Source organism: Cupressus sempervirens, chromosome 6, assembly GCF_028749045.1.
Source record: "Cupressus sempervirens isolate cs-2001-9-10 chromosome 6, ASM2874904v1, whole genome shotgun sequence".
In the NCBI taxonomy this organism is placed as follows: Eukaryota; Viridiplantae; Streptophyta; class Pinopsida; order Cupressales; family Cupressaceae; genus Cupressus; species Cupressus sempervirens.
Genome location: NC_143123.1, coordinates 684701095 through 684729068, shown reverse-complemented (window position 1 = coordinate 684729068; position 27974 = coordinate 684701095). Strand labels below are relative to the sequence as shown.

The 27974-nt window shown below is 36.1% G+C and overlaps 1 protein-coding gene across 1 annotated transcript; it reads right to left on the bottom strand.

Moving 5' to 3' along the window:
* Positions 1-637: 637 nt before the first annotated feature.
* LOC149554045 (uncharacterized) lies at positions 638-26856 on the bottom strand. Its single transcript, XM_089789376.1, has 7 exons — positions 26242-26856; positions 25866-25985; positions 6534-6783; positions 5020-6444; positions 1375-1573; positions 1200-1290; positions 638-1111 (listed from the first exon to the last, which is right to left on the bottom strand). The coding sequence occupies exons 1-7, from the start codon at positions 26721-26723 to the stop codon at positions 1054-1056; spliced, it is 2625 nt and encodes an 874-aa protein (XP_089645502.1). The 5' UTR covers positions 26724-26856; the 3' UTR covers positions 638-1053.
* Positions 26857-27974: the final 1118 nt, after the last annotated feature.

The following is a 27974-nucleotide window of genomic DNA, read 5'->3' as shown; positions in this document are numbered from 1 at the left end:
GTACAAATGTTCCAAAACAAAACAAATCAAATCCAACTCTCGGAAAAAATTGGTTGAACCCACCTACCCCATATCTGATTAGCGACTTAAGACTTACACATAACAGCAAAAGAAATCTGACTCTATTGCCTGGCATTTTCAAGAGTGGTGATCAAGTACTTTATTTGATAAGTACTTAGTCCCTTTGCCGAAAGCCTTGCATAAAATTGCATGACTCAATGTTTGCCTGGTTTAAGCAATTAATACGCTGCAACTTGATTCAACATTAAAGAGAAAAAAGGGTAGAGTTTGCAGATTAACAAAAACTAATATCTATACAGCTGAAACTTTAATATATTTATTACAAGCAAAAGCAAATATATGAGAACTTTAAAAAATTGGATACTTGAGCCACAACAAGATTTTTACTAAAAACAAATATTGATTTGATCTCCTGCAGAATATTTAATTTGATTTGGAGATCCAATTCCATTTGTACATTATTTCTCAGCTTGTTTTTCGACTGTTAATTTTTCAGGTGAGTTGTAAAGTTTCTAGTTTGCTGGCTCGTAGCTTGAAATGGCTTGTTTCTCAGCAGAGATATCCGGCGTGAGAGAGCGTTCAGATCAAAAGTACACACAATATATAGCCTATGGACTAATTGAAAAAACTAGAGTTCTTATTATTCATTTTTTTTCATCTTAATAATGTCACCCACAAAATCTCAGTAAAATAACATTAAAAATAGAGTCAAAGAAGGTATCAAATCCCAGAATGCTGGCAAATGTTTCATTACGGAATTTGTGCGAGTCAAATGGTGAATGCAAATATGTGATCAAGCTGGAAGAGCATCTATAACTTAATAAGATTGGTTGACTGCTGAAGATCCAGCACTAACTGGAAACCAAAAAAATGTTGCAGTTGAACCATGTTTTATATTATAGATTTATAAGAAGCATACATAATTTTTCTAGGTTTTCTTTGAGAGAGCCAATGCACGTTATTATGAATCTACTTGAAATTACATAAGGGCTATATGTAATCCAGGTGCTTTTCCAGCATGAATTTTGCCTTTCACAGGGCACTGACGAGTTTCGTTCGAATGGCAGGCAAATCGATGTCAATTTTAATGCTGCAGACAACCAACAAAAACGTATCACATTACCATCTAGATATGTATGGAACACCACACAAATTCTCTTTTTAACAAAAGGGATTACCTGTAAAGAAAATCACCAGTGATAGCCGTCCTTCCAGAAATCCACTCTGGAACTAATTCCTGGAGCAGCATCAGCTGGTCCTCAACCTCACCTAGAAATTTTTCAAGAGCATGAAATGAGACAAAGTGCAGAATTTTCCTTGCAGCATAAGGCCAAAGTATAAGTGGTTACTTACTTCTATCTGTAACATCAAAATTATTTGATACTATTTTGTGAATTAGCTCTTCCCGTGTGAGGACTGAGCGCTTGCTTGAACGAAATATATCACGTATCATATTGAAGAGTTTGGGCAAGCATGCAAGCATCTGCTGACGCCTCTTAGCAGCCAATGCACCCAATCCACCACTTCGATTTTTCAGTTCTCTCTCATGAACCTGCAGATATATGTAAGCTTTATGGGGAATCGTGAAAACTGGAACAGACATCAGAAGAGTGCAACCGATCACAAGGTAAGCTGTTTTATTTTCACAGTTTATATAAATAAAACATACCAATAATCAACAATAGAAATTTCATCTATAATAATAATTTTGTTAACAACAAAATACATTAATCAGAAAATATTTATTTTAATTTACAATCATAAATTTTGAACAATATGCATTATTATCATGGCATTAAAAGTTTTAGCAACCCTTTTAAGGTGTGTTTGTAAAAAAATAAATTTGAGAAGCATTTCAGTTTATCTGTATAAAAGTTTCCAAAAAGAAATATTTTATCTATGTACATATCAATGACTTCAATACTTGAAACTAAGCATCGATCATTTTCCACAAAAAAATATTTCAGATATATTTAGCTTATCAAGTAGGTATATTGATTTAACAAAAATAATGAATATACATAATTTATAATTGAAGAATTAATATTTATTAATATTATCGAAGATGAAATATTTGTCCACTCATAAGTGTTCGAGTATTACATTCCAAAGACCTGAGAATTCATGCCATGTAATATCTCAAATTTCAATTGTGGGAATAACAAATATTTATCTAGACATATAGATTATTCTTATCTGCATATCCAATTAAACTATTAAACTTTATCAGTTTTATAAATATAACCAAGACATATACATTAACCTTATCTTTGTTGTCACTAAAAGTACTAAACCCAGCCTAGCTGGATTGCATGCAACCAACCCAAATACTTCTGTCAAATTTAGCATGTGAACAAACATCCCAATCAGCTTAAATATACAATATTGTTTTCAAATACAAGGAGCATCCCAACGTAGTAGGTTCACTTGGTCTAATTGTAGGGAGCTGATATGGAAACTTAGCAGACTTAATAGGTTCTATATCTCTCCTAACCTACCATTAGCCTAAGTTTCTAATGGTTGCTTTGCCGAAGTCAATTACACTACTCTCCTTTCTGATTACTTTCCTATATTATGTCTATTGGCAAAGGAGGTTAAGATTGTTCCACATAACATTATCTTCAAACCTAATACTTCACGTGTGAAAATTCTCTCGTGTTGCTGCCTTGGTTGGTGTCCAGACTTCTATTGGAGTCTTATAGGGTTTGGTGGCAGAAAGCTCTATCATAACATGTTAGTTTTTCATTAACCTTCGGTAAAAGAATGGCTTGGAAGTGAAAATATAAAAAGAAATCCCTTAAAGGGAAACTAGAATTTAATAGAAACTTGTTCAATTCCAATCTTAGCAATCTTAACATCCAAACTACTATTGCTGCCATTGAAGCTCAGCTGCATAATCTCGATTTGTATAAAGGGCAAGGGACCAAAATCAGAGCTAAATTACAATGGATTAAGGAAGGTAATAAGCATAAGAAGGATTACGTTGACTATTAAAGATAATGTTGGGGAGGTGTTCACCAAACAAGATGATATTAAAGATTTGTTCCACAATTTCTATGAAAAACTCGTCAAAGAACATCCCTGTTGGCTTGATGTCCAGTTCACATTGGAAGCCAATATCAAGGACATGATTCCAAGAAAGGCTGATGTTTATTATAGTAAATATCTCAATAGGGACACCGCCATAAATCCTGGAATTGATGGATTTTCTATTGAATTCTATCAAACTATGTATCAGCAAATTTAGGATGACTTCTACCTCATTTATTTGGATGTTTTGAGTCAAGGTTCATATTGCCTTTATTTTGATAGAGTAGGTGACCAACTCTCAAGCAGGTGGCCAAAGAGATCATTACACCGGAACAAACTGGGTTCCTAGGGGGATGTTTCATTCTTGATAACTTAATCCTTGCCTAGGAAACTTGTGAGCACAACAATCAAGGCAGAATGCTTTACTTGTGAAACTTGATTTTTATAAGCCTTATAATAGAATGAGACGGAGACATTATTAGACTGCTACAAATGACTAGGGTTTGGTCCCAAAATCTGCAAACATGTTCCAAGATACTATAGCTCAGCTTGTTATCGATAATTATCTTAATAATTTGTTCCCCTTACAGCGGTCTATCATGCAAGGGTGCCCCTTATCACCATTCGTCTATGTGGTCGATGTCGATGCACTTGGTTATCTTTTGCAGAAATATAGTCAAATGTACCATATTATAGGCATACATATTCCTAACAATGCAGTGGTGCTTAACTCTCATTTTGCTGATGACAGCTTGCTGTTTATTCAGAATTAAAAATGAACTATGTTGCTCAATGTCAGATTCCAATTTAGCTCAACATAAAGCAAAATTCCTTATGATCAATTCTGATTCAGCCCTCTTTTGGATTCTCAGAGAATGGAAACAAATTAAACATTGCCAAACTACCACATATTTGAGTATTTCCTTTGGTTTGGGCTTCTCTCCTGTTGATAGGTGGAATTGGTTTTAAGTCAAATTGGAAAATAAGATAGTTAATTGGGGAAACAAATATCTTTTACTTGCCGGCAAAATTTAGGTAGTGAATAGAATTTTTTTTGGTGTAATGTATACCATTCCTCTTGCTAAATGACTTCTTAAAAAGGATATGATGGCCTTAGCAAAATTCTTCGACAACTTTTTCAGGCTGGTTAGGAAAGAAAATATGGCTTTAAAGCCTCATCTTGGTTACATTCCAGACAACCTAGAAATAAGGGTGGGTTTGGGATTGTTGGATCCTAAAACTCAAGGAGTATGCTTATCCGCAAAATGGATCATAAGAGTTGTCAATGTGAAGAGCCTTGAAATCTTTAGGTTCAGCACCATATTTCTATTGTATCTATGAACAACAAATGGCAAAGTGTGAGCTGGATTGATAAGATTTTGATGGCTTCCTTCTTTCATTTAAGAGCTTCATTTCCATTGCAATTCATTTGGAAGACTTGGCAAAAAGTTTGCAATTTTTTGAAATGGAGAGAATCTCTTAGGGGTCAAGTTTTGCAAGTTCCTCTATTTGGTGGAGCAGACTTGTTCAATACCATAGTCAACCCCTTGCTATCAACTTTCCTAAACAAGCTCATTATTTATTTAAAAAGGACTGCAGCAGTTCGGTGATATTTGGGATTTTAATTCACTTCATCGGGTGGAATGGTAAGACTCCAAAAGTTCCTTCAAGTTAAATAACAGGTGCAATGGCTTTATCATTTTTTTAATGATATGCAGTTTATGGCACAACATAACACTGCCAAAATTGAGCAGAGCACCTAAAACTGTAATAAATCAAGATGTAATGATGAATAATGTCTTTTAGTTTTATAAATTTAATGTTTACCTAATATCTTTCAATTTCATAAAGTTAATCTTTACCTAACTTCCCATATAGAACTGATCTAACTGCAGAAAAGTTGGTAGACGTTGGCATGCAGAAACTGATATAAATAGCATCAACAAACACATAAAGGGAGTGCCTTACCTCATGCACCAATTTTGGGGAAAGTGTCTGAAGGATTTCCCACTCTGATTGGTTAACTTCATCGAGTCCTTCCGGATACAACCCCTGAACACTGACACTTCCATTCTCAGGTTTATTTGTAGCATCAGCTTCTCTATCAACATCTGCCTTGCAAGGATCAATATTATTTCTTTTTGGAGATTGGATGGTTGGAGAAAATGTTTGAGGGCAAGACTGGGTGGCTTTTATTTGGGCAGTTAGCTCAGTTGCATTAAGTCTATGTTTCTTGCGAGGATGCAACGGTGGAGTGCTAAGGAAGACCTTCTCTGGAGTTTCCTCACCCTTGATTTTCTCCCAGCTCGAATTTTTTGATGGAGACAGAAAAGAGCAAATGGATTTATTGGTTGAAACCTTCTTCAAGGGAGAGTGATCAGCTGTATCAGCATAACTTTCTATTCCCTCAAACTTGTCAGGCGTAGAGAGCACACAGTTGTCTGTAGATAGAAACTCAACTGCCTTTCTTTTCAGACCATTTGAACGGACTGAAGAATACTTACCAATAGAAACAGGTGAACTATTGTTTGATTTTTTGAACATTACTGTTCTTCTGACATTAGATATTTCAGACTTCTGCCCAGAGCATTGAGAAATGCATGAAGAATCTGGAGAAGCAAAACAGTTAGATTTGGGAGATGAATCACGTGTGGTAACATCTGGTGAATTTGGAACATGCTCAAAACGGAGAGACCTTCTACTGATGGAATTCTTATTACTAGAATTCAACAAGGACCTAACTGCAGGAGTATTATGAGAAGAGGAGACGACAGAAAATGTTTTTGGGGGACTGGAATCAGGGTCAACGCCTGGTGTGGTGGGTGAAAAACAACCTTTACTCGTAAGAGAATTTGTGTTCTCAAACAGTTGGACTGTTTTACAGGGTGTATTTTCTTCGGCTAAATTCTTAATGGCAGAGACCTTGCAAGGAGTCTCAGATCGATCAGAAACAATGTTTGAAACCACCTTGTCAGATGCTTGGGCTGTAAGGGCTCTCTGTGAAAAACGCCTCTGAAAGCTTTTGGGCAAAAAAACACCTTCACTCATGGTAGAGCTTGTGTTCTCAAACACTTGGACTGTCTTGCAGGGTGTATTTTCTTCAGAAGTATTTTTAGTGGCCGACACCTTACAAGGCGTCTCAGATTGATCAGAAGCAATGCTTGAGTCTACCTTGTCAGATGCTTGGGTTGTAAGGGCTCTCTGTGAAAAACGCCTCTGGAAGCTTTGGGGCAAAAGGCTAGGGATGGTAGAAGAGCTCACGTGCTCCTCATGCACTGGAGGAGGATTAGGAGTAGTACAGCTTAGTTGAGAATTCAAAATGTTAGGCTTTGCAAGAAGCTGGTCTTTCTTAGCAAAAGGTTCTGGCAACATTTCTTCTGGAACATCAACACCCTGCATTATAAAGACCACAAATCATATACAAATCACATTATGAATTTTGAAAAAGACAAGAAGATATAGAGAGATTTCATTTTTATCACCTCAGGATGTGACTGCACAAATTCCTCAAGGCGTGTATGAAATGTCTTCCGCAAAATTGATGTATTAACTTTAGAGGCAGACATAAAAGTTTGTCCACATTTAGCACTATTTAATGCATCATGCAAGAAAGAGATTTTTAGGTCCGCCTTCATGCAGAGTGTTTTCTCGTCATGAACCATGATCTTCTCAAGCAACAGCGCTTCTGGTAAAATGTATTTCATCTGTGCCACATGTGCATGCATAAATCGCCTGAAAAAGGGAGAGAAGTTTGTTTATGTCAAGTCACATTTATAAAATTGAAACAGGGAAGAAATCACATTTCACAATACAAAACTACTTTTTCCTGTTGGAATATTTAATTGTTATATATCCACTATTTTCTGTTGTGGTATTTTGAAGTTCAGTCACAGCATATTAAATACAATATTTGGAATTACCAATGTTTTCTTTATTTTAAAATGCCCCCACTAACTTACTGAAATGTACCTCCCCGATCAACCTCTAACAATCTTAACAATTCACAGTTCTCATTTCACCTTATGCCAGAACTTAAATTGGCAAGAATGAGCACTTACAAAATGAATATTTTTTATTCAATAATATAAACCTAAACATGCAATTTACATATTACTAATTGGAGAAGTACACAGTTTCTTGAATAGGAATTTATAATTATCATTTTCATTTTGTTTTTTAAATATATATTAACACTCGGAAACAAAGATGTGCAACAAGAGCCAGTGGCTTGTCTGCAAATTTTAATTCTTTCAGTGAACTCTATCCATACCATTATTATTCTGAGTACTGTGCTATGTTAGAACTCCCTCACAACAGGTCCACAGCTCAGTTAGGTGTAAACAGGTAATTGACATCACTGAGTTTTGCATATGATGTGCATTTAGAATAAATCATGTCCAACTGCCCAAAACATATATCTGTCCACTGATAAGAGAAGATAAGATAATTTTATTAATGACCGACAAAAGGATCTAGAGTGTAGTGCCTCTCCCATTTGACTTCTGTAAGTCATTCTGATGGATGCAACCTTGTTGATCTTTTGTTGTGATGGATCATGATTGTGACCATGAGTGGTCTACACCGTTGAAGTGTTTGGATTTATGTTTCTGTATCAGTTGCTTTGATTATGCTTTTGACTGATCTATGAGATTATGATATGATTTATCGTTCACTGAGGTTTGTGCCAGTGCTTACCAGGATCGATGTGGTATCATGAGATTGTTCCATGATTACCTTGACATGTGTGCAGAGATTGCACTATATACTATTATCATGCTACACTAGACTAGGTTCCTATAGCAATGGTTAGTCATGTTTATGACTGTGTTCACTTATGTGTTTTAAGTGCCTTTTGGTTGTTCTTTAATCAACCTTTATTAAATGCTTAAGTAATTAGAAATGGATTGTTTATGTTGGATTATTTGGTTATGTGTTGCGGACATTTACCTTGTTATATTTTAATCTAAGAAATATTGTTACTTAAGTGATGTTTTACATTTGAGAGGACCTGAGGGTCAGATGTTATACTTTGATTTCAGTATCATAGATTTTAGACTACTATGTTGTTCAGTTGATCATATTGCATGACGATGCCATTTTGAGATGACAGTGTGTTTTATGATGATATCTGGTTATCTGGTATTTGGACATACCTTTGATTATGTTAGGTGATGGATTTAATGCTATGATTATTTACTTCATTCCTACGTTGTTATGCTTTATGCGAATGTGAGTGATGTAAATAGATTATTTTAATATAATTAAATAAATGGTTAAATTAGGTGATTTATTGCATTTATTGCTTCGGCTATGTTATTATATGCAATTGCACTTGATCGTGTTGTTTAGTGTGCAGGATTTATATCCGTGGCAGTGGCACATGGAGTTAGTGATTCAACCATTCATATTTTACCAATGTCGTCCTTGTATAGCCAACATATCCTTATTTTAATTGTTTTATTAAACCTTTCGATGATTATTAAATTCGAATTCATTTGCATTATGTGATTAGACCACTAAGCATGTCTGTGCACTTAGAAGTTCGCATTGTCGCAAAAGTTGTTAAAAAAAATTATGTGTTTTTGGGTTTTCAGACTTTTTAATTGATTTATTTTAATTTTTGGCAGCTTTGCCATAGATGAATTCCTATTTATAAGAATAGCCTGTTTTCGTTTGGGTTGATTCGGGGTTTAACTAAGTTGGCTGGTTATTTGCCCTAATCAATTATTCACTCAAAAAGTGAATAAATATCCAAAAAAAAAATTTAATTCCTCACTTTTCACTTTTAAATTAGAAAATTGGAAAGTAAAACCCAAAATCCTCTTCATGAGGATTTACTATTTTGTTCGTTGTGGGAGCTACAGGTGTAAGATCGTCGTGAGGTTGAGCTTGTTGGATCCAGCTCGGAGAAACCTTGAATTGCCATGATTTTCAGCTACTTCTGCAGGCTATTTATTTTATGGTTCAGATTCCCGTTTTGCCCTTTTGGCTGTGAGGTAGGGCTTTCCTGTTTTATTGTTTCTACTCTGTTTCTGCTTCTGTTTTTGGTAGCCGTTTGTTTGGAGGCTGAGAACTAGTGTTCCCCTCTGTTTCTGTATGCTAGTTCTACCCGGTTGAGTGGGTACGAACATTTCCCTGTTTTTCGAGATGAGGGTTTAGGGTTTTACACTATTATGCTGGCCATTTTTTGCATACAATGTCCAAACTTGATTATTTTTAGATTTTTGGAGTTTTTGTGCCCAAAGGCCAAATGGGTTTTAATTTTGAAATTTTCCAAATTTTGGAGTTTTTACCTCATTTTGTGTGCCGCCCTGTTTTCTAGAGTTTTCTTGGCACAATGTAGGTTGTGGACCTTGATGATTCGTTTGGATATCAGTCAAACCTTTGTTGCACTTTTATGTTGCATTGGGATGCGTGTCGCATCTATACTCCCGATGTGTTTAGTTAAGTGATTTTATACCTAGTTTTATTATTTCTTTTAGACCTTTGTTATTGTAGAATCTATGCTCCTAGATTGAGGTCGATTGAGTGAGTTCATGATGTTTGGTATTGTTGCATCATTGGGATTCGTGTAGAATCCATACTCCTGGATTGAGGCCAATTGAGTGATTTCATGATGTATGGTTTTATTGGCTTTGGGATTCGTGTAGAATTCGTCCTTCCCATGTTGCTTTCAGTTGGGTGTTATCTTTTGCATTGTGTTCTCATCCTATCCTTGTGTTTTGATCTACGTGATGGTGGTGCGCCACACACGAGTACGTGTGCGTACATTTGTCGGGTGACTTGTGAGGCCCGATCTTCCATGGTACTTCCGAAAGTTATGATCATTGGGGTTGGGATGGGAGCATGCATGCCCACGGGCACTTGTCGTAAGATGAGCATGGGTAGGGTAGGGTAGCATATGGAGAGGGCTTTTATCTCGCAGCCTGATGATCATTGTGCCCAGAGGGTTGGCGGAGGAAGTTTTTAACTAAGTGATAACTAAATAAAATGTGTGATTGGTAATAAAAATTTAAGATAATAAAAATGTGGGGTGCTAGAGCCTTTCCATTGAGGGATGTTGAATCTGCACAAGTTTGGGCTTGGGCTTTTCGATGCCAAGCGACTCTTCATGATGTCAGCCCCTACTTAGTAGCCTATTGAGTGTCTGACCAAGACCTGTACTCCTTGCATTGTCTTAGGTTCTTGGTTATAGCCATCATACTGTCTGGCGTGAGTGTTAGCCATGGATGTTGTTTTGTGTGTTTGTGGTTAAATCATTATCTCCATCAGCACAGCAGGTGTGGACCTCCGAGTGCCATGTGGTTGGGAGAAGTAGCTACCTCTACCACTGCTAGGGACCAGTGTACAGAGACGGTCTTATATCCTAGTGCGACCGTGGCTGGAGGTGTTCACTTGGTATTTCGATTTACGGAGTATGCTTCTTGTGATTTATGCTTTCATTGGGATGTTGTTTATCATGTTTATATGATCTTAGTTTTGACACATTCCTTATTATGATGATTAGCATGTGATAGGTAATGTTATCTACTTGCAGGTTTATCTTCTGTTGTACTACTAGCATGTTAGATTTCTTTATGCTTTTGATTATCAGCATGTTTAGTAGTGACATCCCTATTACAACAATACCGACGATTTGATCGATCGCTTGGGATGTTACGCGCGGGAGATGGCTAGGGCCCATGATGGCCTTATGATGCCATTGACAGTCGGGAGGAATCGCGTACTTAGTTTGGATGTTCAGTTATGGTGATGTTATTTCTCTTCATTGCGATGTTTATGTTCACTGTGATGTTGCTTTCAATATGTTCTATTATTTCTATGATTTAGATGGACAGATGTACCTGTTTCTTGTTCCTTGGCATATTGTTGATTATGCTCTCGAGTGTTCGGTCCTTGATCGATGTGGATCCGGTACTCCCCAGTGTGGAGGTTCTAAACTCAATTTTTTTCTATTTTTCCCCTATTATGTTTTCCTTAACTGTTTTTGTGTTTCTATGGGCGACATTTTTTCAGCATGGTGCGACACAAAAATGTATCGCACGCCATTGAAACTCTATTGTGTGTCCCCTGATTCTATCGCATGCCTCTTGGAGAAATATCGCGCAATACTAGAAAGTATCGCACCTCCTTGTGAAAAATGTCGTACGACACCCTTAAAGTGTCGCACGCCTTTGGGAGAAGCATCGCCCAGTCCCTAAAAGTGTCACCCTCCTTTAGAAATGTCGCACGATACTTTTCTATGCTGTATTAAAGTATCGCTTGGTTTTTTGTAAAAACCTGTGCGGGCAGGCAGCGAGCACTTTTCTATCTGGGTCGATTTGTTTGAGAGTTGATGTGGATACCCTCTTCAATGTTCTTCAACCCTGTGGTGTCTTATTTTGATTTTTGTTGTGTGTGTCTCAGTAGTCTATCTCTTGGGGTTTAAAATATATCGTTTAATTCCTTATACTTAAGATATATTTTAAAATATGCGACGAATCTTTTGAGATAGGTTTCAGACCTCTCGGAGATAAGATAAAGATTCTAGGAAATTTTAGGGCTTCAAGATTTCAGACTTAGCCAAATTTCAAGATTTTGCATTCTACCCCAGCTTGGTGTTTTGTTGATGTGCGGTTGTTTCTTCGAACCCTCATCTTGTGCGTGGTTGTTGTTGGCTTTTGTTTGCGTGTGTTAGTTTGGTAGTTGCGCTTGGAGATCTGTTGGTTGCCGAGATTGTGGTGAAGTCTTCCGTTGCGATCTTTGTGATCCTTGTATGATGTTGTCATGTGCATTCATACTCGTAAAAAAAAAAATCTTGGCTTATATTGAATACTTGTTCCAAGGATCTCCGAGCGGGGCATTACATAGAAGACTGCCTGAAACAGAGCAGCAACCCAGCGTATAGCAAGAGCACCAAACAGTATCTGGAAGAAATACAAAGTGAAAAGCAAACAACCTAAGAACCAAAGCAAGAGGGAGCCACCAAAGCAAACAACCCAGCGAGCTAGCTGGATCATCGAGGAAAAAGTCTAGAATCGACAGATAGGCCATAGGACAGGAGATTGCAAGCTGTCTCCAAGAACCCCTAGGAGGTGCTGGAAGAAGAAAGATGCTGCTGAGTGGAGGATCTGCAAAGTCTCACATTCCTAGGAGACCTTGACAAGGGATCCAGCACCCGCTTGGTACCCATGGGGAGAACCACTGTGAAGAATGAGATGATGAGCTGATCAGAATGCAATCTCCGTGGGAAAAGTCACTGCAAGGAGAGGTCCCATAGCTTCTGTGTCTCTCCTGAAAATAGAGTGAAAGGCAGCTGTAGTCTGTATAAGTAAAAAAGGCTGGGAGGGATTGAGCCTCCCTCAAAAAGCAGTTGAATCTCTCTCTGATCTCATAGTAGATGGGGCAGCAAAAGACGAAGTAAGTCTCCGTCTCAGCCTCTGCCAAATTACAAAGTTGGCAGATATAAGACATTCACAACTCTATTTTTTCCATTCTTTACACTTTTTAAAATTTAAGATTGTAACCATAGTAGTGTGCAAGAACTTGTTTAATACATGATCTGAAAATATATCATGCTAATAAACAAAGAAGCATTTATAGCATATAAAGAAACATAAAGAAATAGTTTGCCAGTTAACAAACTTATATAGCCTTACAACAAAAAACCAATCTATTGGGTAATCTAAGTGGATTCACAAAAATGCACTTTCCTTCCCAAATGATTACATTTGGAACTGATTAATCATGCAATAGCATAGAAATTCCTAATTTTCACATGCATGTGAATCATGAAGCTATGGTCAGATTTTTATATAACTAACATGAATTTTAGCTGCATTATAAAGATTTGTGGAGCACTAGCAAGTAATTGCCTCCCTCCCCTATGCCTAACATGTATTAATACCTGGGTGTAACCTTGGGATCCAAAAGTCATCCATTATAGAGACTAACTAGGTTGGTGGATGAGAGCAAACAAATTTGGCACTTTAACCTTTCGTTTAAAACCATATTGTGTGACCAACAAACCTTTCAATGTAGTTCTGCAGGACCAAATTTATCTAAGCAGAGCACATTTTCATAATGTTGTTCCTCAGATTTTCAGGAGATTTCTGGATGCAGACATTTGTAGCTGTGGCCAAATAGTTTTGCCCTTTAAAGGGTTATCTACCAGTTTTGTGGGGCTATGTTCTTATCATTTGTCCTGAAATGCCATGTCAATCAATCATAACCTTATGAAAATCCTAGCTTAGACCCATAACTTACCTGCCCTCTTCAACACTTAATCCTTGTCTGAAGGATCATAAACACAGACAATTAAAAAACCTTTAAAACAAAATCTTGCTGAGAAAATGTTTCTGTTGTTTCCAAAGGCATCTGCAGTAGATAAATATGAAAATAAAAATCAGGATTGAACTTAGCAACTTTTATTCTCTAAAGTGTAAAAAGAAAATGGATCCACTGCATAAAACTTTGACTGTGTGTATATCTCCTGTCCGCTTGAAACAAGAACTATGGAGAAACAAGAACCATTTATTAGATTGGTTCTCTACTGTTTATAATTGATATTCAGAGGAAATTGTTGCATTGTTGCAGATATTGCACCATCTTCTGATGATGCTTGTTCTACAACTTGTTTTGCATTTGCAAGAATTGCAGAGGCAACCAGTACCAGCTATTAGCTTGGTTTTCCCTTGTTTATAATTGATATTCAAGTGAATCATTGGATTGTTGCACATAGATGTTTGGTGATGATGCTTTTTCTACTTATTTTATGTTTGCAAGAATTGTCTTCTGATGATGCTTGTTCTACAACTTGTTTTGCATTTGCAAAATTGCAAAGGCAACCAGTACCAGCTATTAACTTGGTTCTCCCTTGTTTATAATTGATATTCAAGTGAATCATTGAATTGTTGCACATAGATGTTTGCTGATGATGCTTTTACTTGTTTTATGTTTGCAAGAATTGTAAAAGCTTATGGTCATTGTCGATAACTGTCTTCTTCCAAACATGTGGATTCTTCCACTAATTACATTTTTAAATAATTTCACAAAACTATAGATTTTTTGGAATTGTTTGACAGTGCTAATGAATTTCATTGTCGTAGGCAACTGGATGCACATTTAGTCTAAGACTTGCTTTATGTGCATATTACAATGCATTCAAATCAACCTCAAAAGATTGATGAAGCCCAGGCAAGGCAAGTAATGACCCTAATGGGAAAACTACACCTGACACACGGTACCTGTGAAAACAGCACAGGACCGAAGAAGGTGAACGCATATGACAGAGACAACTGAATTCAAATTTTGAATTCACAGTTTAGTGTTTGAGGATGAATGAAAAAGGAATGCATATAGTCATTCGTTTTTGTATAAAAAAGTATGGATTGCTATTGAGCTAGGTGATTGCAATTGCCAGAGAGAAGGTGAGAGAAAAAAGATGCAGATAGAGTGTGAAGTTAAAGTGTGTTGAGTGGAGCAAGCGAGCCAAACACACAAAGGGAAAAGTGTTAAAGCCAAGAGGAGTCAAGCACATAAATGATTGGGTATACATAATTCCACCCAGAGAGTAGACAAGCATCACAAGCAACTCATGACTTTCCATAATGGGAAAAGTACACCTGACACACGTTACCTGTGAAAACAGCACAGGACATAGGAAGGTGAACGAACATGACAATGACAATTGAACTCAAATTTTGAATTCACAGTTTAGGATTTGAGGATGAATGAACAAGGAATGCATATAGTCAATCATTTTTAACAAGTATGGATTGCATAATTGAGCTAGGTGATTGCAATCGTCAGAGAGAAGGTGCAAAGGAAACATAAAGATAGAGTGTGGAGTTTAAGTCTGTTGAGTAGAGCCATTGAACCAAACACACAGAGTGCAAAAAGTGCTAAAACCAAGAGAAGTCAAGCACATAAACAATTGGGTATGAGTTGCAGAGTTGAGGGAGAGGACAGCAAGTTGTAGACCAGTCCATGAGCATAAAGGAGATCTAAATCAGGCTACATCAGGTAGCTAATGTCATAGGTCAACCATTCTATTGCTTTCTTATAATTACAACAACAAATCCCATTGAGGGTGAACTCTAACAAGTCCTTTGTATTAAATCCCCTAACAGAGTGACATTCATTTGTGCCTTATGTCCTTTAAACAAGCTACATTTAATCAAGTAAAGACTCCAATCTCTACTAACTCCCTTAATTGGATGACACTTGGTAGTGTCTTTGTAATCTTTTAACAGGGATGAACTCTTGACTTAGCTTACTTTGGAAGAGTGCAAGCTTCGTGAGCACCACCTCACAACCGTGGTTTTCACCCTAATCGGGTTTCCATGAGATAAATTTGTGTTATGTGATGTTACCTTTCTGTCTTGAATGATTCGTCACTTATCTACTAACCAGTTTGGCCTAAGGCATACATAACAAAAGACAAGTTAAGTGTTAAAGTTTGAAGTTATCAGTATTATACTGATTCACCCTGCCTCTCAGTATTATCATTAGATTGTGGACCAACAACATTATCCTCAAAAAATTGCAGCCATGTTGGGCATGTGCACATAACACAATTTTTTAGATGGCATCAAAAGAATATGGAGATTGAACAAGGGTTCCCTTCTCTAACTATATCAAGGATTTGCACTCATATATTTGAACATTTGCAACATATTATATAAGTAATGGCGCCTTCTGAAATGGGATTTAATAATAGATAATAATCAATAAAATAAAATATTAAATATAATAAATAGTAAAATATCATTACTAGTTAATTAAGCTTAATGAAAGGTCAAGAGGTATGCAATTAAGAGCTGACTCCCTCAACCGAAGATATAAAAAGGAAACAAGTTCATTTGAATGGAACAGGAAGGGAGCAAGAAAATTTGGAAAATGAGATGAAATAATCGGGTTGGAATTAGAGAAGAATTCAAAAATTAAGAACATCAATTAAGATTAGTTAAGGAGCGATAAAAAAAGTAAATAAGACACCACTCTAGGGAAGATATATTAAGAAGTTGTAGAGTGTGTTTGAGGGTAGCAGGAGTTTATATCAAACTTAAATTTGAAGAGTTTATAACAGAATTGTAAGAAGAGTATATGCAGATATAAAAAAAGAATATATAAAGAAATAAAAAAGGATTATAGGCAGATATAAAAGAAATGTATATGCAATGATAGAAGAATATGCTGATGCAACATTATAAAGAAGGCATGGTTTGAAGGTGTGGTCGACATTATAGAATAGCATGCACAAACCATCTAGGCAAACAACTCTCCTCTTGTCTAAGAATTCCTCCTTATGCCCCGCACAAGACCTGGGAGAATAGGGATCGTGTCTTCTCCCCCATGTCTCACTCAAATCCAAAATGTCACTAAGATGAAACAACAAAAACATATGAAGTGTTGTAGACTATACCATCCTCATTGTTGGTCACGTGTGTACAAATATGGAGGGAGCAGAAATAAAAGTAAAAAAACATATAAATTATATTGATCATAATAAACTTTACATCTCACAAACATATGACTGAGCATAGGCTCTAGACAAAAACAAACACCATTACACACTCTTGTATGCAGAGCTTTACATCTTCAGACTCCCAACATCTTATATCTCCTTACAGCTCTGTAGAGTTAGGCTGGAGTGAGTGGCAATTACAAACTCAGAAGATTGAATTGCTACCAATGGGCTGTTGTCTACTAATACTATGATCCATAAATGAATAATAACACAAGGTCTGCAGAGCATTAGTGCCTGCGTTATAGTAAAAATTAGGTAAGATATACTTTGTAAAATGAAGCCATGATAGATAATATTCATTAATAAAAGTCTTCAAATCTTCAGTTCTCCAGCAGCACCTTATCTGATCACTAATAATTGCAGTAATGACTGCAACATTATAGGTAGATGGAACTTGAACTACTATCTCAAACACTTCCTCTTAATCACAACTATAATTCTGATTGCATTCTCAGTCCCTTTCGCTGATGCTTCAGCATCTAATCTTCAGGTTCTTGAGATCATACCTTAAAAAATCACATGATTCTGTTCGGTTGCTCTAACCATGAACTCTGGTCAGCTTGGTCAACAATTCATTGTAAGTTTAGGTATGATACATTTATTTGTTTTTTCAACACCTCCCATCAGATCACTTTGCCAGTGCTCAGGGACCCTGGTTTCAGTGAGCTCTGCTGGCTTCAAACATTGCTTATACAAATTTAGAAAGCTTCAATATTCAACCATATTACTCACTTATCTATTAACAATTTCACTTATCTTTTCATAACAAACACCTGATATCCTCCTCTAATCTTTTGTACAGTTCAACAAATTTATTTGTAATCAAAAAACAACACATTTCCTCCAACAGCTGCAACTGTACTTTGATGACATTTTCCTCCTTGGTCAACAATTTTGATCAGCTTATAATCCCTGTCTTGAACAGAAACATATCAAACACCCTACACTCTACAAAACCAACCTCAAAATGTACGATGGAGATAATATAGTATGTATGGCATCCCCTGCTCAAGTGCTCATGATCTTCTATCCAAAATAAATGTCATCCTCAAACAACTAAGAAAATTTCCTATCTTCAAATTCCATGACTGGCTTTACAGTCACCAATAGCAAAAACAGCTATAAACCTTCATTAATGTATTGGATCTCTTTGATGAACTTGGCGTCAGTTTGCTTCAACTGTTAAAGCAGTCTCTTCTCTACCTCTTGGATCTTCTTGCTTAATTACCTCTTTCCAAACCACAATCCTTTTTCTTGTGATTTCCCTTCTTCAGCAACTTCACACACCTTTGCAACTCAATGACCTTTGAAAATTACTGTAACTTAAGAATCAGAACCTTTTATAGCAAAAAACCAATGGAATCTTCTGCAAATTCTCTGGCCCACAGTCACCTCACGATCCTGATCTCACTCAAACATTAGCAACTGCAGAAACACCACGATTTTTAAATTCTTAGAATAGTCAGCAACCTTTAAATCTCCTTTTACTTGGGTAGAAGCTTGCCATGATCTCCTTCTCAATGGCTGTGACCTACATTGTTTATGACAACTGCTTATTTAATTCTGAAAACTCTTCTTTATGCAGAAGGTTCCTCAAATCTTTAAATTCCTCCTTCAAAACAGCCTCCAAACAATGACTTGGGCAACAACTTTAATGACATTCAACCAATTTATCCCTGCATTATTAGATTTCTTCAACAGAACCTTTGGCTTAATTTATGATCATTTTAAACCCCTGATCTCTCCTTCAAAAGCAATGACTTAACATCATCAAAAAACTGACAGCTACAGCCTTTGCACAGCTTTCTTCCTTATTTTTGCACCTTAATTTTCTTTGACAATATCGTCTTTGATAAACTTGAAACTTTCTTAAGATCTTTAATAGTGAGCACTTGTGGCAAGGATTCACAACTACCAGCTCTCCAAACAGCTCCTGATCTAATCAACCTTCTGATGATTTCTTTTAAATCTTATACAAACATAACTTGCAATAAACACTATAACTTTAGCAGCAAATTTGTCAATTTCAGTGATCTCCTTGTGTATCAGTTGGCTGCAATCAATCTTCATAAATCTGAGATCCACCTTCCCGTGGCTAGCATGAATATGTTTTTGTGTCTTCTCTTTGTCAGCTTCTCTGCCTTCAGATTGCAACACTGCCGTCAATCTTCCCTCGTCTGGTACCAATTGTAGGAATATGGAGGAAGCAGAAATAAAAGAAAACAAATATATTGATTTATATTGATCAGAATAAACATCACACCTCACAAACATATGACTGAACTTCAGCTCTTCAAAAACACAAACACCATTACGCTCTACTTTAGAGCAGAGCTTCACAACTTCAGATTCAGAATATCTTGTTTCATCTGCTTACAACTCTGTAGAGCTGGACTCGTGGAAGAGTGAGTAGCAAATACAAATTCATAGCAATGTATGGAAGATGAACAGCAATGGATGGGCTGTTGTCTGTTAATTTCCAGACGACCGCTGAAAATGTAGTTACATTGCCTTTTTTAGGTATATGTGTTCCAAATGCAACATCCTCTTTGATTTATATATAGAGAATAGGCCATGAATAGATATGTCCCTTCATAGGACATGTCTATTAATTAATCACATAATTATGTAATAACTACTTTGATCATGTCTCTGTGTGTATGTGTGTGTGTGTTATTTATTTTTGAGATATAAGGTTATTGTTATATATATATATAAAATACGTTTATCCGATTGAAGCTATCAAACATCAACAATCCTTAAATTATATCTTACATATAATAGGCTTATCCGATTGAAGCTATCAAACATCAACACTCCCTCTTAGCTTAGAAGGATAACCACATAAAATTGAATATTACTTCAACATAATATTACAAATAACAATTTTAAGGATATCTCATTTGTTATCTTAGAAGATTTCCACCAATTGATATCACATTCAATATCATAAATATTGGTCTTCCAGAATATCAACACATGATATTCACCAAGTACACAAATAAGGTTTGATATCACACCTGATATCAAGAGTATTGGTCTCCCAAAATATAGACATTCCATATTCACCAAGTACTCAAAAGGGTTTTTATATCACATTAGATATCAAGAGTATTGGTCTCTCAGAATATCAATGATATTCACCAAGTACTCAAAATAAGGTTTGATATCACATCTGATATCAAGAGTATTGGTCTCCCAGAATATCAATGATATTCACCAAATACTCAAAATAAGGTTTGATATCACATCTAATATCAAGAGTATTAGCCTCCCAAAATATCAACGATATTCACCAAATACTCTTTGAGTAATGGCCTTCCAGAATGTTGAGATGCAAAATATTCACCATATACTCAATTTGTTTGATCTAATAATACAAGTTATTGTAAGATCGTCACCTTACAATAACTTTTGCAAATACAAGTGACATCATTTGGAAGTCGTTACTTCCTCATGATGTACACAAGAGTAGGCCAGTTAAAATCATAGTCACGAAGTATATTTATGAATCACAATCCTCTTGACTACTACAATTTATTGTTCACTGGAGAATCCATCTCAACATGGTTTACTCCCTTTGAATCAATGAGACTAAGATCACCAAAGGTTGACTGAATCACATCCTTTGTCTGCTCCCTCTCTTTCAAGGTTGCCTCAAATGAAATGTCAAGATCCCTCTTAATCTGATATTAATCACCCTTTTTTCCTGCAATAACATCTTTGGAAAAGATCAAGGCAAATAGTTCTCATGTATAAAAACACAATAAATACAAGAGAGGTTTATTACATTAGGAATACAATACTTAGAATTAAATGTTATTAATTTAATAACAAGTATATGTATTTCCTTATATTTATAACATCACAAAAGAACTCTTTGTTTTATATGTATTCAATAATTCTCCACATTATATATATAAATGTAATAAATCAAAACAATAATAATTATGAACTAACCTCGATCTGTCTTACTTTGAGTATGTTTCCCAAGCTTAATAAGTTATTCCTTAGCAACTAATAAACATAAGTACCTCAAATTGCTCACACTACTTTGATTGGTGGGACACGGCCTTTATGACTTTGATACACCAACGTTTTAAATCAATGTTTGACTCCTCAAATATATTCCATGCCCTTACTTACATCTTAGGATGTGACTTGGGCCCCACAAGAGATGCAACCCGTGGAAGCCCAATAGTTCACATAGTCCTTATCGTACGTTGCAGATTGCAATTTAATATATTTGTTTATCATTAGTGTTCAACTCCTTTGCATCCTTCAAGGTGTTGCTATATGGTGCCAAGAATTTGTTCTGACCTGCTTCCTCCTTTTAATATCTCCTCCTTCCGATATCGAGACTAATATTATTAATGGGTTGTATAAATGCTTTGAGGCATTTGCTGTCATATTAATGCTTTTCAAATGCTGCAATGAATTTGTTCCATGCGAATTATTTCCAAAATGGATCACATTCAAACATTCACCTAAGCACGTCACATGACATTTGGGTCACTGGCCAGTAGACTATTCAAAGAACAGATATTGAAGCACGGATTCGAGCAACGACTCACAATTGCTCAAACACGCTTCCTACTGAGTTGGCCCATTGAATCTGATTGTACCTACTAGCATCAATGCCAAGGGGCTGCTAGTTTGTTGCTCCATTGATTTGTGAGCTCTCTAGCACTCATGATTTGAGGCAAGTATCTGATCCTTTGCATTCAGATTGCCATAGTTCTAAACTGGTGATAAGACGGTCCAATCTGCCCCTTTTGTATTGATCCCACACACAAGCACCTGAATTGGAGGCATTGAGCTTTGGTCCATCTCACCCTGTCAGCTTATAAAGACATTTGGACACGATCCTTTACGGGCACAGATCTATCGATCTATCCTGAGATATTAGTCAACAAGTATCTCGGTCTGATCCTAATATTGGAGATAATGCCCAGCAGGCATTGCACAAATATCTGAGTATTCAAAGCTCGATCCATCATTGCCGTTTGTAATGTACTTAAATCAGAGCATTCATTAATCAGATAATTAATATAATAACTACTTTAGCCATGTGTGTGTGTGTATAATATTAATTTTCTCATAGAACAATAACCTTATATCTCATATATAAAGAACACACACTCATATATATATATATATATATATATATATATATATATATATATATATATATATATATATATATATATATATATATATATATAATAGGTTTATCCGATTGAAGCTATCAAACATCAGCATTGTCAACTAATAATATGATTTATAAATGAATCATAACTCAAGGTCTGTAGAGCATGGGTTACTGCAGAAAACTAAAAACTAGATAAGATAAGCTTTCTAGAAAAGAGGCACAGAAGATAGGATTGATTAGTAAAAGTCTTGAAATCTTCGATTGTCCAGCAGCACCTTATCTGATCAGTAATAAATATTGTAATGACTGCAACATGATTGGTGGTTAGGACTACTTTTATCAACAATGTGCAAATCACATGAATGCTTAGATTACATTAGGAGCAAGGGCTTCCCTGCTCTAATTATATTTAGAGAAGGTGCAGGTGAACTTGAACATTCTCTCCCATTGTCAAGCCATGCAGAAGATGAATATCTCTTTTACTATGCCTTTAGGTGAACAACAGCACTGACAGGATGATCAACGTGTACAGTAGCATGTATAAACCATCTTGGCAATCAACTTTCCTCTTGTCAGAGAATTTCTATGAAAGATTTTAGTGATTGTGTGAGAGTAAAACAGGCATGCCCTATACTGCATGTGGCAAGCCACCAGACAGGAAATCTCCACCACTATAACCATTGATGACTTCACTTGGCACAGGCCAACGTACCAGCTCAACCTCATTGCTACTCGAGCTTGGCCTGAGCAAGAAACTGCTTTCTCAAAACACAATCTAAAGCCCTCTGCTTGCAGCCTTACAAGTCGTTATACAACTCTCACAGCAATCTGTCTCACGGTGATACCTTCTGCAGTTCCATACTTATTTGGTTCCATAGAAACAAGCCAGATAATTTCTGCGGTTTCATACTTATTTAGTTCCATAGAAACAAGCCAGATGGATACAAACCAACACCACTGACCATATAATCTAACAGCTTTGTCATAGTGATGAATGATGGCATTACCATCATTGTGTACAGTTGAAAATTGCACAGGCTAATCCATCTGCAATATAGACTACAATTTTCTGGCCACTTTAGTGTCCATTCCCCTAATATTTGTGTAGGTCCATTTCAGCCCTTGCATCGGCCTTTTCCCTCTCAAAATGCTCAAGGTCCTTTTCAGCAGCTATCTTTCAATGTCACCTTTGCATTAACAGCATACTGTCTTTGTCACTTATAGTTTCTGAGTGTGATTTTTCTGGAATATTGTGTTGTGCAGATGTCCATGTGCCGCACATGTGTCCCACAACATCTTAACATTCAAATGTAGATGCTGAATGTTCCACCACATGTCACCTGTCAAGGTCAGTGAAAACTGACTTGGAATCTTCTGAAACAGCTTGTAAGCTTCTTTTTCCCTCCTTTTCTCTCTTTTAAATCCATCTTCTTGCTCCATTCAAGCTCTCTCGGTTCTTGCACACAAAACCTCTGGCTCTATCTTGTTGGCAATATCTTGCATTCTCTTGTTCTCTCACTTGCTACAACGATCCAGTAATATCTTTCCCTCTCTTGTGCCTTTGTGCATCTTGGGATTTATCACAACCTTATCCATTAATATCATTATTTGTTTTAAGTTTATAGATATTCTAGTTTCTTCTCTTAAATGGTATAAATGCCACAAATGTGTGCCACAACATCTTAACATTCAAATGTTGGTGCTGAGTGTTTCGCACTTGTTCAAGGTCAATGAAAACAACTTGGAATCTTCTTTAACAGCTTGAAAAAGCCTCTTTTTCCCTTCTTTTCTCCCTTTTAAATCCATCTTCTTGCTCCATTCAAGCTTCTTAGTTCCAGCACATAAAACCTCTTCCTCTATCTTGTTGGCAATATCTTGCATTCTCTTGTTCTCTCACTTGCCGCCGCAATTTGGTAATATCTTTTATCTCTCTCATGTTTTTGAGCGCCTTGGGATTTGTCACATCCTTATCTATCAATATCATTATTTATTCTAAATTTATAGATGTTTCAGTTTCTTCTCTCAACTGATTTAATTCCTTGGCCATTTGGTTGTTGTGATCCCCTAGCTCACCAGCGCACTAGCAAAAGTGAGGCAGTGCAAGGCATAGTTCATCCCTTAAGATATTAACCGGTCTTTAGGTTGGTGAATTTTCTCTTCTCCATACATTGGTTCCTGATTTTGTACATAGCCTAATTTCACTGCTGGCTCCAAAGAAAAATTGTAGACTGGCAGCTCTTGGACTCATGGATATGTTGATGTCTTTGCAATTACCTTTTTTTGGCTTTCTAGGTATTCCTCTTTGTAGTATTTGCTTCAATGTCTAATACACTATCCCATTTTCAAAAAAAAATTACAAGATGGTAATTGTATACACCAAAAAATGCCTTGAGAAAATTAATTAAATATTAATTATTTAATTATTGGTCATTCATCTATTACCAAATGAATTCTTTAATTTATTTAGTTGATTCACCTGATTGAAGCCTAGGATCTCTAAAATCCTTAATTAAATAGTTTCCTGAAATTATAAAATTATCTTTTCATCACATAACTAAGTCAAATCCACTTCATCAGTTCAGTTGACCTGTCACCTCATCCATATGCGGCTAAAGAAATTAATTTTAGATTCTTTTTGGAATTCTCTACCAGATTGTGGATATGGGCTAGATAGGAGTTGGATCTCAAAGCTCTTGGAAAATTACTGTTGTAGTTGCATTGTATTTGGCCATAACCCAAAAGGCCTTACAGTCGGGCATGTTGGATGTAAATCTTATGATTCTCTTACGAGAGTAGGCATTATTTTGGATCTAAATCTCTATGTTATTGTTTATATTCCACTGTATGGTGAATTGCTGGGAGCTAGGACATCTCCTTTGGGGAATCTCCTGCCTTGCATTGTGTCACATTTATTTATGAGATAAGACTTTTGCCTATGCATCTTCATGAGACAAAATCTTTGCCACCTTCACTATCATTTAGTGAATTGTCCATCCTCGTCATTCAATGAAGGTTGACTCATAGGTCCTAATATTTGACTTCTTCTCCCCCCATTCTGTCACAAGTCATGGAGAGGCACTAACGATTTCCCTCCCTCCCACATAATCATCCATGTTGTTGAAGTGGGAGTGACATCTCCCCCTCTTTTTCTCTCACATTCCAACCAGATCCTATTAATCGTTGATTTATGGCACATGTGATCAAGGCTAACAATTGCCTATAAAATAAGCTTGTTTTTCCTCATTTGAGACTAATTAGCAATTTGTATTCTTGAAGATTTTGAGTATGACTTGAGCCTTCTTGAGATCATTATAGTGTGCCTTCAGCTTTTGTTTGATAATAGCATTATATTAGCATAGCATTTTCATGTTTAGTATCATAGCATCATCTTAATCCGTCATCATATTAACTTGCATCTTTGTCATCATTATCAGAGCATTTCAGCATTCAAGAATACATTTTGGCTTGTATTTTAGTTACCACAAATCCAAATCAATGAACGATTTTGGAAAGTTTAAAGTTTTGAGAGTAAAACAAATAACCAAGATCTCAAAAAGGAGGATAGCAATGGAACAAAGCTGAAGAAAGAGGCAAAGAAGGTATGATTTAGTTTTTCATGTAGCTTCTTCAAGTTTCATTAGTACACTTGTAAGAGGTAGAATTTGTTATGGTATTTTGTGGTATGTCAGTAGATTTTACATTATTACAATTTATAAGTACACAGTAACAACTCTGTGGAAAGCCAGTAAACAACTTGATTACAACATCCATCAATTTACATGAAAATGATTTTTCACTGAAAAGAAAAACCTAGGAATCTCAACGGGCAAGATTATGAGAACTTCACTGGATAAAATGTAGCACAGAACCGTAAAGATGCAAAGAAAGAAATTACTATATTCATTATGCAGAAAATTGTGATTGAAAAGGTGCCAATGAGTTGTGAAACTCCAGGCTTTCATAAATTGTAATAAAGGAGACTATAAAATGCATCACACAGACAGCTTCAATTTTAGTTACATTTAAAGTTTAGCTACCGTTGACACTTCATATCTAAAACTTCCTCTTTGCAGGGATGGATCGCATGTGGATATATGTTTAGCAATGTGAATAAATGTTCTGCATAGGAACAGCGCAAAATAAACTGCATACCTGTGAGTCATGGTTTCCACCTGGGGGCAGATGTTGCCAAATGTGCTGATTGTCTTACGGAGTCGGAGCAATCTGATAGCAGCCTCCATGGCATCAAAAAACTCAGCCAAGCCAGCAAACCTTTAAATTAATCAAACGAAAACCAGAATCACATCTCTACTTCGAAAATGCAAACCCAGATTTTAATTCGATCTGTAGGAAACATATAATCCTACATGTCCTAAAAAATATTGCAATCGCAGATTTTGATTAGACCTCTAAGAAAACTAGAATACAATATGTCCTTAGAAATCCAAACCCGGATAATGCTAAAATGTATAAGAAAACTAATAAAATGTCAATCAAAAAACAAATCCCGAACCCAAATCGTGATTACTTTTCAGGAAGCTTGAAATCTGCAGCCTTTGGGGTTTTAGCTTCCGTTCGAACAGAGCCCTGGCCCTGATCTTGCTCATTCCCCTCTTCGTGCAATGTGGACTTTTCAGAATGTACATCGGCCTGTAATCTCTTGGCCTCTTCAATGACATCTTTCAGAGACTTAGCAATTCGTTTGCCTTTACTCTTGGCTGTGGAAGAAGCGGGAGTGCATTTCCTCTCGGGCGTGAGAATGTCCAAAGCTGCAGGAGTATTAGTCGGATGCTTAGCAGAGCTGCAAGATTTGGAGAAGAATGTGGGACTGAGGCGAACAGGCTTCTTGCAAGGGAAGCCCAAAACAGACTGTATTTTACTGGGAGAACTGGGTGAGGTTTTCGCGACCAGAGGTTTTTCCTTTTTGGTGCTCCGCGTATGCTTTTTAGTGGCTGACTTCTGATCCATTTCGGCTGTTTTCCTCCCAGATCTTTTCCCTGCAGATAACATTGTTAATGCTGGTTTCTGTTTTTCTTTCGCTGCTCTGCTTTGCTCTACTCCCGCCAACAATCCTCTGCTTTGTTTTATTTCCCGCGCTGTACTTTGAGGAGAAAATTAGAAATTTTCCGAGTAGTCCTAAAATATACAGATATTATCGATGCCTAGCTGAAATAGCCGTTAGAGAGTGTGTTTTTTTCTGATTTTATTTTTATTTTTTCAGGAGTGAATTACACGTCAACCTATATAAGTTCAATAATGTATTAGTTTTTAGGATGGGGGGCGTCTAGAAGGGTAGTTACAATAAATAAACTATTAAAATTATGGTGACTTTTAAAAAATTAAAATTGAATTTGACTAATAAATTTAATAAAATATTTCTAGATAGAAAATATATATTTGTATTAATGTAGCAAATAAAATGTTTTTTAATTGTTTTTATAGATAATCAACCAAGTCTACATTTTTACGCTTGCATTGTAGGCTCACAATTTACCGTTGCATTGTAGACTCTTGCCTGACAAATAAAATGATGTTGACTAGGGGGTTTTGTCTACGTTTTCTTGGTAAGTTTCTAGGAGGTCATAAGATCTAGTCCTGTTTTTCAAAAGGACTACTCAATACAATTGTTATATAAATTTTTTTTTTTTTTTTAATGATGTAACATAAGATATGAAGAATAGCTTATTTATCGTCTACACATGTGACAAGAAGCACCTATGTTACATTAATAAAAATGTGGCTTTAATAAAAATGGTGTTTAAAAAAATTGAAATATATATTATGAAATAAGAAAAGACCATAATGATAGAAGCTACTATTTTAAGATGCAAAACATACTTAATAATTAGTTATTGTCTTGGAGAAAAAATTAAAAAGCTTAGTAACCAAAAGTACCAACCATACCAAAAATAAAATAAAAAAAGAAAAGTTTATCTATTGAATATCCTAGCCACTCGTTTCATTTGTTAAACCACCAAATCAATCCTCATAGCTAGAAGTTGTGGCATGTTCTCTTCTAACCTATTGGAGTTATTACTGGTAAGGAACATACTAGGTTGCTTTGAACCTAATACCAGGGTGCACGAGATAGAGACCAAACCTGAGGAGTAGCTAAAACCTATATTCAGCTGGGTTTATCCTAGCTTTGGACCAACTTCAACATAATCACTAGGACTCCCTTTACTTTAGGCTCTGCAAGGCCAAGGTGGGTAAACCTTAGGGATTGATATGACTACTTCTATGATATTCTTCTCTTCAAAA